The 16,665-nt window shown below is 35.3% G+C and overlaps 1 protein-coding gene across 1 annotated transcript in view; it reads right to left on the bottom strand.

Annotated features, from left to right (window-relative positions):
* The window catches only part of GPM6A (glycoprotein M6A), a 120,413-nt gene that overhangs the window by 36,668 nt on the left and 67,080 nt on the right, over positions 1-16,665 (bottom strand). Inside the window, exon 2 of the mRNA XM_069855758.1 lies at positions 3,184-3,376. Coding sequence (XP_069711859.1) covers positions 3,184-3,376 — 193 coding nt within the window. The remainder of the gene's footprint in view (positions 1-3,183; positions 3,377-16,665) is intronic.

Here is a 16,665-nt window from a genome sequence, read left to right as displayed (position 1 = left end):
GGACTTCAAGGCCTATTGCAGGTTCTCTGGGGATGTTGATGCCCTCAGGGATGTTGATGCCCTCAGGGATGTTGACAGGGACATTTCTGAATGGCTTTGTTGCTTTTAGTTACTTTGGCTTCAGTTTTAAGCCCTTAAAGAGTGTCTCAGATCTCACTTATAACCTTGCTATTCCCTTCTTTCTCTTCAGGGGTCTGCTGCTGATTTTCAAATGCAATAAGTAGCTGCATTGACAAGGATAAAAGATACAGAGTGGCTTGTGAGTTTTGTTATTTGAATTCAGAACAGAGACACTTGTGGGCACAGTTAAACAAGCCCTTAATTCTTACGACCCTCGTAAGTACCCATCAGTACCCATTGATTCTTATGCTGAATGACATTTGAAATCCACTATGCTAATGAAAATATAGACAGAAACAGTAAGTGTGATTAAACAGAATCTAACACACTTCACTCTACAGCAACGTCTGCCTAGTGTATTTATCTCAGAGGAACAGACTCCTGGTTAGCCTGAGATACTTCATAGAACTAGAAATGTAAGAGAAAGAATATCTTAAAAACCTTAAAAGAAGTATTATTTAGTAGGGCACATTGCTAGATTTTTTCATTATTCTTATTATTTTTAATTGGAACAATAAACATCTAGGTTTTATTTCTATTTCAAGATGTATAGTTTTAAGAATGCAAGTACTGTGCTGTTTATTTCTGCTTACATAATTTTTCTTTCTGCTTTTTGGTTTCTGAAAGATGTATAAATACTATAGGGCTTTCGTATCACCAACTTTTAATCAATAATTTTGAAAAAATATCAAGCATTTCTTCTTCATACAAAATTATTTTTTAAAGCAGAGAATTATCTACTTAAGCAGGTAGAAATTTGGCATGTGTAAATTTCGTTGAGAATCGTACACTTTATTCAGTTGATAAGTTAATAACTCAGATAATGAGTTAATAAGTTAATAGCTCCAGTTAATGAGTTAATAGCTCATCTGGTTTTAGACAAAGTGTTTTGTCCTCATCCCTTTGAAACATAAAATACATATTTCACAAATGAATAAACTGAAATTTCAGTTCCAGTGGGTCTGCCAAGGAAAGAATTTGGCTTAGTATATCTTTAAGTAAATAAAACAAACAAAAAAGTCAAAAAGCTACTAGCTAAGTCATACAATTAAATGCTAAGGAAAAAAAATCACTTTTACAGTTCCTTAATAATTTCCAGTGAATTATATTTATTTGAACTATGGCTCCTGACTGAATTTTCACTTCAGTATTCAGCAGAGGGCAGCTGGAAAACTTGCTATTAAGAGAAAGCATCGATTTGTGACTGTTCTGCACTAATGGCTTCCTAGGGACTAATAAAATAAGTTAGAGTCTAATAAAATGACTGATCTTTCATTCAGGATAACAATGAACCTTAGCCCTCAAGTCACGCCATACCCATTATTCTAAATGACATGCCAAAAAAAAAAATGAAAGGCAGAAGTCACATACTTCTTACAAGAATATCTAAATTCCTTGGCACTAATTCAAAAACTGGATATGTGTAGTAGTGACATACTTATTTGATACATTTCCCTTCTCACTACTAATTCCGCAAACTATACTACTGATGTTCACAGAGAAGCTTTGGAAAGGATATTGCTATTGTAACTCTATTCGAGTTAAAAGATTTAAAGTTCTGTTTCTTGATATCCTGAAAAGCAGTGGATCTGATTCAGATCAAATATGTATCTTGTCCATCTTCCTACCTCAAAAAATAAATATAAAAAAAATAAGAATAGGCAAGTTGATATGATAAACCCCAATGCTCTTCCAGCCACTGGGACTTCCTGATCTGGAAATCTCTATGCTATTAGAAACCATCAATGGATTTGTTTTCCAAGATTATTCAGTCTTCCCTTGAACCTGTATAAGCTTTTGGCATCCACAAACTGCAGTTAGCTTCATAGATCAGCTATACAACTGAAGAAGTACCACTTGTTTTTTTCTGAATCTATTGCCTAACAGTTTCCTCCTATACCTCAAACTTCTTGTACTGGAAGAGAGAGACAGTCTATCCTTACACACCTTATTCATAACACTGCAAATTACACACTGCAAAAACAGACCTCTTGCTCAACAGCTCTTAATCACCATTTGTCTAGATTGAAGATACTATAGTCATTTTTTTAAGCATACGTCCTCTCTTCCATAACCCTAATGACCCTTGGGTTTTGCTTTCTTGGAGCACCAAAGCTTGGGGAACCAGAACGATACACAGTATTCATTATACGGATGAAAGATGAATTTATATAATGGAACAAGTACATTCTCTGTTTCTCTATGACTTTCACAATAATTTGTGTTATTTGATTTGGTTTTTGGCTACTGTTAAGCATTGAGCTTACATTATTATGGAAGTACCCATCATGTAATGTTGATGCTTTGATGGATGAACAAATCACTTAATTTCTCAAAAAAAAATAAAAACCTGAGAAAGAAAAGGCTTACATATTTGAAGCTAAGATTCTTCAGCTTTAGTTAGAATCATTGGTAGCCAGATAAGAATTTTTATTTCTGAGAAAACCGTGTTTTAAAGTCTCAATATAATTAGAAATTGTCACTTAAGTCCAAATTACAGTAAATAATTTTACTAAATGTATTTAGTTCACCAAAGTGAAGGAGAAGCTCAAAAAAACAAAGGCCTTCCAGAAATAGATTTTCAAGAGCAGTAAAGCATGAAACCTTCAAAACAGTTGAATTCTAGGAAAACCAGAGGCAATAATGTTTTGACATTTCAAGCCTCAGGGTTCTCTTTTGTAACTTCTTTATTGCCTTTACTCCCAGAACTAATCTGTTTTTTGATACAAGCTCCTGTTTTATCCATTTAGAGCACAGAGAAATTTTTTTACACACTTCAGCAAAGAAATTATCCCAATATAAAAGCAAATATATTGTATGGAACAGATTCATTGTTATATTAAATAATTTTTACTATTAAATGATAAATGTGGGATAATGAATAGTATTATAAATTGCCTGTAAGTAGAGTATCAGCTCTTTCAAAACTTCACGTACTGAGCTTGTCCAAATCATTATTCTTATGCTTTTTATTACAACACATATACTTGAATCAAATTTATATTCCCTGTGGATTTTTCAGCAGTTTTAAAAGGAAATAATTAAAACAAATTAGTAACTTACATGGTGAAGACATCAATAACATCTCCTGCAGCTCTTGTCACGTCGAAATAGGTCTGCAGAATGTTGACGGTTCCTGAAAGTGCTTCATGTCCACAACCACAGAACAGTGCAACTCCAGCATATAGCAGGATGGTAGCAATCAAAGATGCATAGGGAATACCTCCCAGGCATTTGATGCAACACTCAAAGCACCCTACAAAGAAAGTAAGTTGTTTGTAATATAGTGCATCAAGAAAACAAGAAAAGAGCTTTCACTCTTGTGAAACATTTTTGCAAATTCTTGAAAGCTGCAGGCCAAAGAGAGGTTAGGTCAAGTGCAACACATAGTCTAAGAAAAGCTGTGAAAGAACACAGGTTAATTCAGCTTCTGAGTTTTCTCAGTTACTAATTAACCTATTAAATGTAGACATGCACATTGATTAACATGATTTGTCAAACAGTGAATTCCTTGTACAGTTTCATGGTTTTACCCAGAGCAAGTTACAACGTCAATCCTAGGTTATACCTGTAGTCTCGATTTCTGTTTCTTAGCTATCAGATTACTGAGGGGGGCAATAGTAATCACAGAGGAAAAATATCCAGGTCACTTCCTTCCATCACTATAGGTTTATTCCATTTTCACAGAATCACAGAATCACAGAATCACCAGGTTGGAAGAGACCCACCAGATCATCGAGTCCAACCGTTCCCACCAAACACTAAACCATATCCCTAAGCACCTCATCCACCCGTGCCTTAAACACCTCCAGGGAAGGTGACTCAACCACCTCCCTGGGCAGCCTATTCCAGTGCCCAATGACCCTTTCTGTAAAGAATTTTTTCCTAACGTCTAGCCTAAACCTCCCCTGGTGGAGCTTGAGGCCATTCCCTCTTGTCCTGTCCCCTGTCACTTGGAAGAAGAGGCCAGCACTAGTTGTAGAGAGGAATGAGGTCACCCCTCAGCCTCCTCTTCTCCAGGCTAAACAAGCCCAGCTCTGTCAGCAGCTCCTCATTTTCCCATCTATGCAGTGCTGACAACAGAACTGTTCCACCCCACACCACCAAGTCTTTGTGCATCACTCAAAGATACCTCACAAGAATAAATGAAGATATCCACTAAAAAGGCACAGAATTAGAAACAATTGTAGAAGCTGATTTTCTTTCTCAATGTATTTTACCCTGTGCAAGGCTTCTTAAGTGGGGGCAATTGCTTTTTAGTTATACAAGGTCAACCTTTTTGTCCAGCCATCAAAGTCTAAACCAATGCCCAACTCCACATCAAAACCTTCCCCAGCAAGGGTGCTAAAGTTGCTGGCCCTGCCTTGCCTAGTTTGTCAAATAGTTCTATGAATACAGCAATCTCTGACTCTCCCAAGTCTCGCCACTCCCATAGTGACTTTTACACCCTCCACAGCCCTGTCTACTTTGAGATCATGCAGAGAGAAAAGCCCAGCTAGAACTTAGTCAACTCTGTGAAAGATAATAAAAAATGTTTCTACAAATATATCAGCTACAAAAGGAGGGCCAAAGAGAATTTCCATCCTTCACTGGATGCAGGGGGAAGAATAGTGACAAAGGATGAGGATAAGGTTGAGGTACTTAATGCCTTCTTTGTCTCAGTCCTTAATAGTATGGTAAGATGCTCTCTGGGTGCTCAGCCTCATGAACCAAAAGACAGGGAGGGGGAGCAGAACAAAGCTCCAATGATCCAAGAGGAAATGGTTAAAAACCTCCTTGGCCAGTTAGACAATCAGAAGTCTATAGGGCTGGATGAGACCCACCCAAGGGTATAAAATATTTTTAAATTAATATTACTGAATACATACAAGAAAAACAGTATTAAGAGGCAATTCCCAACTATGTATGCTGGTTGTATAAGAGTAGAATAAAAAATATTGCTTGAGATTACTTTTGTTTAAAGACATATTACCATATCACAGCCAACTCTAAAACATGTAAGTGTGAAATGTATTTGTCCATATACATAAACTGCTGCCAAAATCTTGCTGCATGAGTAACTTGTTTTGCAAGTGACCCACCTCCAGCAGCTATCACATAACTGCATGGATGTAACACCCTCCACTCTTCCAAAATTTTGGTAACAGGATTCTGGGTTGGTGGTTTTTCCCCCTCCTCTTTCAGCCCATACAATACTGGCTGAAGGTTATATCCTTCTTGCAATCCATGGCACCCCCCTATGCTGTCAGCAGGTATCTTTCTTATTCAACAGCACAGGGCTTTGAATGTCCAGTGATCAATTTGTGCCTGTCTTCAGTGATCGTTACACTACAGAGGTTTATACCTAGGAAATCTGTAGGCTTTTCATCAGTGGGAGGCCTCAGGAACAGACTAGGGAAGTATATGAATGTTTTTGAAGTAACTGATTCTGAATGCAGGTAAATACAGGAAATCTCTCGAAACTCCCTTCAGTCCTTTTTTCTAAGATTACCTTTAACAATAACCTTAGTTTATTCCTCAGTGTTTAAAAGCCTACAACAATACTTGAAAAGTATACTTCACTGGATATTCTACTGTCTAAAAGGCACAAAAATTACAAGTATGCATTCAAAACATTGAACAAGAAATGCAAGGAAATAGCTGGATAATTTCAGAGATGATCACAAAATGCCTATTTGTCATTTTCACCACAAAAATTAAAACAGAGAAAGCCTCAGGGAAATTGTTATTTTGTACACTTATCAGCATTATCTGAAAAAGTAAAAAGAGGGGTAGAGACAACAGCAGAAGGATAATGCAAGTGGGGTCAGATATGAAAAAATAAGATACACCTAAACATTCACAGAGATACATAGACTGTGTGTAGACTGTCTCTTAATACTGCAATGGCTTGGGGCAGGGAAGTAGATGAAAAATTTTGTGAAGTCTTCATTTTCACCTTCCAAGACTTCAAAATGGAAGAGAGAAAGTTAGAGAAATGACATCATAGGAATAAAAATAGCTAATAGTTTGTCTCAGAATAAATTTCATTAAGGTCATATTCACACAATTTCTGTATTTCATAGTTGAGTATTGTTATCTGGAAAAAGCTGGCTGTGCACCACCTCCTGAAGATGCTGCACTTCACCTACTAGCTCCTGCTAGGACATTTGACCTCAAACTTAGACCTCACAAATGACATCAAAATCCAGGGTCAGTAATATTGTTTTAGCCTTATTACAATGAAAGTTTATAATAAAATAAAATAGTATGACAGAGTAAAAGCAATATCATACAATAATGCGATGACAGATACAATAAGGTTCAACTCAATGAAAAAATTTCATCAGAAACAAATTCTTTTTTTTTAATTTCAATTTTCCAAGTAACTGAAATACAGAAAAACTTGAAGAGAAAGTGCTTCTATTCCTCTCTCATATTAAAAATGTTCGCGCTTATAAGCATTTAAGGAATTTTTTTAACAGTAACATAATTTACCATTTCAAGACTTCATCACTCATAAAAAAATTATTGTAAAATAATTCCTCCAATCACATTAGATTTTTGAGTAATCAGATAGTCTCAGGACCTTTTTCATTTATTCAGCTCTTCCATACACCTACTACCGTTTTCACTACTTATTTCATGAGTAACTCTGTATTTCTCTGTATTGTCAAACCAACTCAAAACGAAAGAAAATCGCTGAATTGGGACTGAGATTGTTAAATGGGTATCACATATCATTCATACACCACAGCAGGAAATGTGCTGTAGCTAACATTTCTCCAAATCTTTTCTTTCAGCTGTTCAGAATGAGAAAACAGTTGTTTGGTAACAGAACAATAGAAGTTCTATTTTAACTTACACAATGATATTGAATCACCAGCACAGAATGTGACTCAGCTGTGCAATATGTGTATATGTCTAAGACAGTCATTCATGATAATGTACACCGTCTTCACAAGATAGCAAAAACATACAGATACAGACAAAAAAGATTTTATGTTCCTGTGATTTTTGGGTTTTTCTCTACAAATATAGACTTCAGTACTTTTCAAACAGTTCACTCTGCACAATAACCTTGTGCAATATAATTAAGCATCTACTGTTCTTTTTTGGTTATGTTTACCAATATTTTCCCTTAGATAGATCTGCTGGGCCCCTATATTTTTACATAAACCATAACAAGTAATCTAAAACTTGATTCTGTTGAATGTTTAACATGAAGAACAGGGTTTGGGTTTTTTTAATTATAAAGTATTCTAAAGAGATAATGTAATAATGAAATAAATATATAGAAGATGGCAATACAGAGAATTTTATTTTATATGGATAGAATAAAGCTACAAATACTGGCTATATTGTGCTATTCAAAATAGTGCATATTAATGTATTATGTATGTTCGCTTATGTGAAGTATCAACATCTTGGCAGCCTGCAACCAGAAGCTGTTCTGTAAGGCCTCAGACCTCCAAAATTCTCCCTCTGTAGAAATACAGCTTTGCAGAACTCATCCGGTAACAGAAAGGAGCAAGAGACTTACCTTTGCAATACCCCTCCCAACTGACTGTTCTCTGATTCTCTAACTTATTCCAACAGCATAGAATTACCAGCTTGGCAGTAAAGTCTAATTATGAGTCATGATCAAAGGTCTAGATTTCACCTAGTGAAGGTACGTTCCAAGCTTTGTCAGAGACTGCACAACATCCCAAAGATCTACTCTACATGTCTTTTCTTCTCTGTAACTCTTGACAGAACAGGGAAGCTATCTTGGATTGGAACTACTTTTTTTTTGCAGTGAAATGCCTCATTTTTTAGAGAATCAGACTGGAATCTAATCTTTCTTTTACTCACTTTATTTTTCATTCTTCTTTGATGGACAGGTGAATGATCATCCTACGTGCTGTGTGCTTCCTTTAAGGTATCAGTGTCACCTTTCCCTGCCCTGCCAATTGTAATTCTAAGAAATAACTGATTTAAGCAAAAGTTCCTGGCTGCATAGCTTGTCAAAGAAATTGGCTCAGTTACTATTTAGGTGCCTACACAAGGCTCCATTTAGCAAGGTATTATGTATTTGACTGCAAGCATGTGGCTTGTCTCATCAACTTAAAATCGAATTAACGCTGTAACCTCAATAATATATGCACAATATCAGGCATAGAGAAAGAACATTGTGACATCCCACCACAATTATTAGTACAGCCTCACCCTATACCTGAATGCATTGTTTTCTTGGGTAAACATTTATGAAAACAAGTAACTTCCACTAATAAAACTGAAAGGAAAAAGCAGGAGCTTAGGGATGGTTTTAGGCCAATATCGTTCTATTTTTCTCTTGGTTTCCCAAGTCCCATATGAAACCCTTCTCAGCTCCTTGTCCTATTGCCCATGACAGACATCAGATTTGCTGTTGTTCCTTAAGCCTACTTATATTGTTTGACGCTTGTACTGTAAAAATAGCTGCAATAAAGAACAATTAATAAGTAGACACAATCTGGCTTGGACTTTTCTTACCAAATTTTGGACCTCAGTATACATGAAACCTTTATTATTTTACATTTATATAAAAAACTTTACATATGTGATATCTATCAATTCTCATACTGTTTTTGTATCCATGGTCAAATGGTTAATGCTTCTGGTGAGAGAAGTACTGATTATTAAGTGAAAACATTGTAAGGGGAATCTGTATATGCTTAAGAAAATTGTCCCTTTTACAGTTAATGTTATAGTTTGCAATATAAAAGAATGCAATTTTTCTAGACAAAGTATTAATGAAAATATTTTATGTATATACATACAAAAACTTACACATTCACACTGTTGAAAGAAACTACAAATACAAGCGAATAATCATGTTTGTGGCACATGGATAATTATGACAATGTACAGAAAGCTGTTGTGATTAGCTCTTACATACTCTTCACTATATTAGGTTTATTGCTGTTTAATGAGACAAATCTTAATCAAGCAGTTAATAAGTATTAAAGTTACTGATATAGAGCAATCACTGCCTGAAACACTAATCAGTCAGGCATAATACAGTCAGTCTTTGTAATCTTAAAGGACACTGCAGGATGATTTAACACAGGCAACATTTATCAGCTTCAAATTAACTCTGAAGATAAAAGGACAGGAATGAAACAAACTAGCTGCACAAATGTGATACAAATTAATTAATTAATTAATTCAAACACTTCACCCACTGCATAGTCTTTATAAATCATCTAAGATTTGTACTTTAAGTAAATTAATAATTAATTATTCTTAATAAATAGGTTATAAATATCTTATATGTATCAGTAACACAGAGATGACGATGATTTAAACTATTATAAATGTTTAGAATTATGCTTTTTATCTGCTGGACACAATACTAGTTTCTAAGAACACTAAGTTTATGGAACGTTTGGTGCTCTCATTATAAAGCAAATGACGATGCCATGGATCTTAAAACTAGAAAATTAGTTCCCTTTTAATTTCTCTCACCTAGTGTTCATAGAATCAGACCCTCAATCCTTCTCCTCAGCCTCGAACAGATCTATTTCTCTCAAATGGAAAAATACTATGAAGCATGTACTGAAATGTAATTCTGCAGTATCTTTTTCTCATTCACAAATAGGCTGAGTCACACTGGGCTTCAAGCCACATCTTTTTTCTTTTTTTAGTGCATTATCTAATCCTTGAAAACTCACAGAACTTTCTTCCATGAATTTTCTGTGCACTAATCCATTTAATTGAAATGTTCTACAAACCTATTACATATTTAAAAGGTATTTACAGTTTCAAACATTCTCATTCTAGAGGAGGTAGCATCTCCTGATTTTCAGGTGGTGGAACAGAGGAACAAACAAATTATTTGCCAAGTGATCTTTTGATTGGTACTCAAAATAACATTAATTTGATTTCTCAGAATACTTATGTTTATGTATCTCCTTATATAATCAAAACACACTTTCTGTTGTCATATACAGTGGTATGTTTTAACAGTCAGAAACAACAAAAATACAATTAGATCTAAGTTGTGGATACTTTGAACATTTTACAGCAGTTGTGCAGGACACAAGAGTTAGAAGTGTATGAATAAAAACAAATATTCAGCTGCCTTAAATGGCCTCTTTTGCCTTAGAAATCTTTCCACTACTGAAGTAGGTATGGTGTGTAGGTTGTACAACTGTTAGCTGATAGCAATGGAATTCTAGAACACAAAAATCCTGAGCTCTTGGATATGGTAGTGATTAAAACATCTTTTTACCTGGTGTTACATAGCCCTTGCTCTTTATTCTACATCACATGCAACTTCTGATCTTACGTCCTCCTGCTTAAAATCATGTCTATCTCAAAAGCTTCTTTTTCACTTCATCTGTCCCCTTTGCTCTCAGGCTGTCTTCATGCTGGCTACTCTTATTCCCTTGAACACTTATTTGCCTGAGAAACAACCAAAGAAGATAATCTTACTCATTTTCTTCAAAGCTGGGAGAGAGCAAGCTCTCTGGGGGATGAGCAATGGGAACACAAAACTATCTCCCTCTTCTCTGTCTATCCTTGTTCTAGCTACCCGATTCCGCCACCCCTCTCCAAGGCACTGAGATAGTCCTCAAAGAAACAGACATGTGCAGGTTGTGGAATATACTTATTACCCCAAAGGGTAGAATAATTTCAAATAAGGTAGCAGAAAAAAAAATATAGAAAGCTGCAGTCTGAAATTTTGAATGTTAAATAAGCCCATAATATTGCAATGGAAGCATTAGATAATGTTGCATATCGCTGTCATTTCAACATCTCAGAAAGAAAAATAGATGAAGAAATAGATGGTTTGGCACTGGTGAGACCGCCCCTTGAATACTGTGTTCAGTTCTGGGCTCCTCACCACAAGAAGGATGTTGAGGCTCTGGAACGAGTCCAGAGAAGAGCAACAAAGCTGGTGAAGGGGCTGGAGAACAGGCCTTATGAGGAGCAGCTGAGAGAGCTGGGGTTGTTTAAGCTGGAGAAGAGGAGGCTGAGGGGAGACCTCATTGCTCTCTACAACTACCTGAAAGGACGTTGTAGAGAGGAGGGTGCTGGCCTCTTCTCCCAAGTGACAGGGGACAGGACAAGAGGGAATGGCCTCAAGCTCCGCCAGGGGAGGTTTAGGCTGGACGTTAGGAAAAAATTCTTTACAGAGAGGGTCATTGGGCACTGGAATAGGCTGCCCAGGGAGGTGGTTGATTCACCTTCCCTGGAGGTGTTTAAGGCACGGGTGGACGAGGTGCTGAGGGATATGGTTTAGTGTTTGATAGGAACGGTTGGACTTGATGACCCGGTGGGTCTCTTCCAATCTGGTTATTCTGTGTGATTCTGTGTGATTCTGTGTATGATGGTGGGGCAGATAGTTGTCATTCTTCAAGATGATCTGAGTAATCCAGTCATGACTGGACTAGTTACGAGGAAGCTTGTTCCATGAAAATAATGAATGCTCTAAATGTATATGTGAATATGTATAACATCTTAAAATGTACTATTTAGGCTTTTCCATACAGTAACTAATCCCTTAATTCCATTTAAAAACACAAACCTGTAAATCTATCAATAAGCAGTTTTGCAGTCCCAAATGAAGCAGAAAATGAAGTGTTTGTTAACAAACTTAGAATAAACAATTTAAAGGTATCATTTACTCTGTCAGTGTATATTTACTTTTTCACTTATTTCATTATAACAACTTTAAAGATACAGGCCATAAGCAAAGTTTCTGTGGACTGCTATGTTCCATACTTTCTCAAGCCTACAAGTAATAATCTCAATGGTATCAAATAGATTTTTTTTTTACCAGAACTGAGTCAATAACATTCATTCCACCGAGATCTCAACTTAAGCTATGCATTTCTATTGAACAGAAGCATCCATAGTAGCCATCTTCTATTGGCTTCAAAAAGACCATATATTTAAAATCTAAGCCATCTCCCAGTAGAGTTAAACAACATTTGTTACTGATTCCAGCAGGAACAGAAAACACAGCTAGTATCCAATAAAGTGACAATTTTTGGAGTAAAGGAATGAATAACTGTGTCAAGGAAAATGACTCTCAATCAGAAAGATTGGAATCTAGTGAAAGATCAATCTGCATTAAGCGCGTATTTCATTTTCACTCTCCACATAAAGTGGAAAAAAACGTTAACTCTTGTACATTAAAACAATTTTACAGCTAATATGTGCGAGGCAGACAAGAAAATTCCATTTCAAGAACACACTCTGAAATCATGTTTCATATTACTCTTACTCAGATGCTGCTTTGCCATGAAAGACTGGTTTTTTCCTAGTTCACAAAGATGCATAGGTAAAATACCTGGATACAATTATTTTCATTAAAGTTTTTGGTTTAGACAAAACTCAATGTAGATAGGATGCTGAAAGTCAGAAATCAAACTTAATATTTTTGCTATTTAGATATCCTGCCCTCTTCCCTTTATGTAGGGGTTTTTTTTTACCACAAAGTCTTTCTTCAATTAAAAAGTTCTAATTTTTTGAGAGGATGATTGCTGCACAAAATTAGAATGTTCTACTCATTCTCTGCTTTCTTGAACTTTTTAAGTTAGAAGCAAGGCTTAAGATATATTGAAGCATGAGAAGGTAATAGGTAACACTGCAAAGAGTTCTTCAAGAGCATAGAATGTGAGATACAAGTATTATGCATCATGGGCTTTTTTTCCTCCCAGAAATCTAAGGTTTGGGAACTACTTTTAAGACATGAAAAAGTAAGAAAAGATCTGTGAAAGCTGCCATTTAACATTTTAATCCTAATAGTGACAGACATCTAGAAATATTTTTTTCCACCATTGATTATGAAGCCAAATAAAATCAACCACAAGAAGCCAATATACCTCTTATACATCCTAAACCTTACCTAAAATTGCATTGGGACTACAACTTATATTTTAATAGCTTTTTTAGAAAGAAACCAAGTACTAATTTATGGATTTCAAATGATGCAGAATGAAACATATCTACAGGTGATTTGCTTTAAATATGAAATTACCTGACTGTATAAAATTCAGCAGTATACTGAAAGATCGAGTTTCACCCGCCACCAGCTGAATCTCCCAAGCCTTTAACTGTAAAGTGAAAAATGTCTGCAGTAGTTGACTACAGTTTATATTGGCTCTGGAATGTTTTGTTATTATAATTTCTATTCTTTCTCCTAAATTCCAGGTGCCAAGGAAAGAAAATATACAGCAGATAATAGAGAGACCAATAATGCAATAAGAAAGCATTTCCCAGAGACATGATATATCATGACAAGCTTATTTATTATGTATCTCCTGTTCTGCTGGTTTGCTCTACAGCAGAAGAGCTTAGTAGATATTCAGAGTTACGCCACTGTGAGGGGATGCTCTTTAATCTCATGTTTCAGAGGCAGGAATATCCACCTTCCTGTAAATGATTTCACTGAAGCTGTTCCAGAAAAACAAATCAAATAAAACAAAGCAAAAATCAAGAAGCCAATATATCATATCGGGAAAGAAACCATGGATATAATAAAACAAGTTCAAAAGAAAATTTCACAAAAGTATGAGGAGTTTGGCAGTGACAACAGAGTATTTTAAATTGTATTTAGAACATATAAGATTTATACTAGATTTTGCTTATTAGAAGATTTTTAGTTATCTTACTGTGGTTAATCAAAGAAAATTTCCAGCTAGCATGCAAGTCTGGCTTTGCAATACAGATGTCTTTTCTCATACTCTTAAAGCTTTGTGCTTAAAAGCTTTCCAATGTAATACATTCTCAAATACCCTTCTGATTTAAAGCAAAGTCACTACAAAAAGTGAACAGAAGCTTGTTATTATCATAAAAAATAACAGATGTTTGTCTTTTTTTTACAGCAGAGAATTCTTCCTTACATTGCTGTTATAAGTCCTGTGGTGACTATGGTCCTATGACCTAATATTCATACAATATACAAATAAAGAATCCATTTAATTTGACTGCCATTAGATTTCTTTTTGAGTTAGTGAAGGAGCTGCACAGAACTATGTACTCCAGCAAGGTTGTTTCCCTAGTTTACTAGTTCAGTCTTCTTCATTACACACAGTCAACTCTAGCAGTGCCTGAGTGCAGAAGAATGCATGAAAATTCTCTCCAAAGTCAAAGTTCTCTTCCCTATATGAAAATTTAAGAGCCCTTGTGGTGCAGGCAAACATCACCAGAGTGCACTATGAAGAGTGGGCTGTTATTGTAACAACTATAAATTACTCTAATCCCTCGTGCTACAGATAAATATCATGGGAAATTTCCAAAATTATGCTCAGATCACTGTTAGTCACCCAACTACATTCTTACAAAAGAAATGGAATCTGATAATCAATTCAATTGTAATTCAGGGAGCATATCGATATGTTACCAGTGGACTCAGATTTACAGATTATCAAGAGTCTGAGTGAAGTCAAAATCTCACACTGTTTACACAGACCTTTGAATAGGATTTCAGTATCCAAAGGAGAAACTGAAGAATTCCTTAAGCAAATCAAGAAAGCAGGTAATACAGTATCCAAGGCAATGCAGGTGAAATGGACATTTACTTTTTTCTTCTTTTTTTAAGGCATCATCTACTAGTAATTCTGTAAAAATGCTTCTCCTGCAACACAATAGATAGACTTCATAAACAGCCAAAAGGCTGTGGATTCAGACTACTAAAATAATTTTATGAATTCTTTGTTTTAAAAAGATTCTCAGAGGAAGTACTATGTGTACATAGGCAGAAAAAAACCCATTCCTGAAATTGTAGATCTACATTCTTGCCATTCAATGAAATACTGAAGGAAAGTACCCCAATGGCGTCCTGAATAAACTAAAGTAAACACAAAGTGGCTTCCAGACACCCGTAATTAAAATCACTAGACACACAACTGAATTTTTTGGAAGTTGGCCTGCAATTGGATTCTGAGCCATGAAAGAATGAAATATGCATAGTAAAAAACAATTTGCATGATGTGGGTAATTGTATAGATTTATGCAAATTAATTTCCCACTAAAGGAAAACTCTTCTTGGAGGTATATGGAAAGAAAAATTGTTCAGTTTCCATAAACTGCTAAATATAATGGACAGAAACTTATTTTCTGTCAGTGTAGAAGACTTCTACTTTTTTGAAACACCTAGTTTTAAATTAATGGGCAGGTTACTCCATTTATATTCACAAAAATATTAAATTTCATATTCCTAAAATGGTGACAAGAGAGGGCCAGCAAAACAAGGTCAAAATAGACTGTCATGACTTTCATCAGACCCTCAAATCAACTAATTTTTTCTGAAGATTAAGGAAACAAAAAAAATATGGAGGATGGTAATACATTTTACCAACAAGTTCTAGTAAACTATGTAAAAAAATAAATCTTAATGTATCTGCAAGTATACCTCCTCTAATGACAGAAAACTACTCTCACTTCCATAAAGCACAAATAGCAGTAATGTTTATATGAGCTCATCTGAATGACATTTATTTTTTTCTCAAATACTATCTACTGTTGAAAATCACTCTAAAAAGACATGAAAATGTTAACATAATACTTTAGATGATAATGATAAGGAACCTAGTAATCCTTCTAAAATTTAGGCATACCTTCAGACAGCCAATATACCTTTAAGATCCACTTGACTAAAATTAAATAAATAAGTTAAAGACCTCAGAAAATATCGAATGGAATAGATTAAGTATAACAAAGGAAAACTAAAACACAAGTCAGGGTGAATCTTCAGCCAAATGTACTGCATTTTAGTTAAAAATCCATTCTTTTGCAAAGCAGATGGTACTTAGCATGGACCAATTTGCAGTTCTGCTGATGGAAGGCTTTTTGTGTTGTTGTTGCTGTTGTTGTTATTGTTATTATCATTTTAATTTTAAACCATGGTACAACTTCAAAGACTTAGGCTTCTGAAGAACTGTGCTGACTCAACAGGCTTCAAAACTACACTAAAACAAATATCTCATTTTCTAGATGATGCCCATATAGCTAAAGTTAGGATAGTTAAGTACCACCAAAATATTTGTTTGCATTCTTCTCCACATGCAATTTTTTTCAGAATGAAGAGCCAGTGCATTGCCTGCTACAGTATTTGTTTGTGGTGCAGTGTTATGGTATCCTGTCACACATACAGATTACCCACCTGAAAGGCTTCCTGTGGCCATTACACTGGTTTCCAAAGCCAGATGGGCCTCAAAAAACACTGAATATTTTCCAGTTAACTTTTTCTGAGACAAAATTTTCACTCATATGCTATTGTGTAAAAAAGAAAAGGATTACTCATATCATTCTTGATTAAAAATTTGTACTTGTGTTTTATTCTCCTGGTCACACAAAAAAATGACTAACAGATATTATTTCTTGTTTGTGTTCTGGAGTTCTAGGGACAGCTTTTGTGAAGGATAAAGAAAATCTTCATCTGACTACTTCATCTACTACTACCCAGCAGAAGCTGGATATTTTAAAGGTCATCAACAACATCACATTACATACCCTCATCAGAATACTACTGGTGCAAGCATCAGTGCTCTCGAGTTACAAAGACAAGACAACTATGAATGCAGGAGTTAT

Source organism: Phaenicophaeus curvirostris, chromosome 4, assembly GCF_032191515.1.
Source record: "Phaenicophaeus curvirostris isolate KB17595 chromosome 4, BPBGC_Pcur_1.0, whole genome shotgun sequence".
Lineage (NCBI taxonomy): Eukaryota > Metazoa > Chordata > Aves > Cuculiformes > Cuculidae > Phaenicophaeus > Phaenicophaeus curvirostris.
This window is presented reverse-complemented; position numbering and strand designations above follow the sequence as displayed.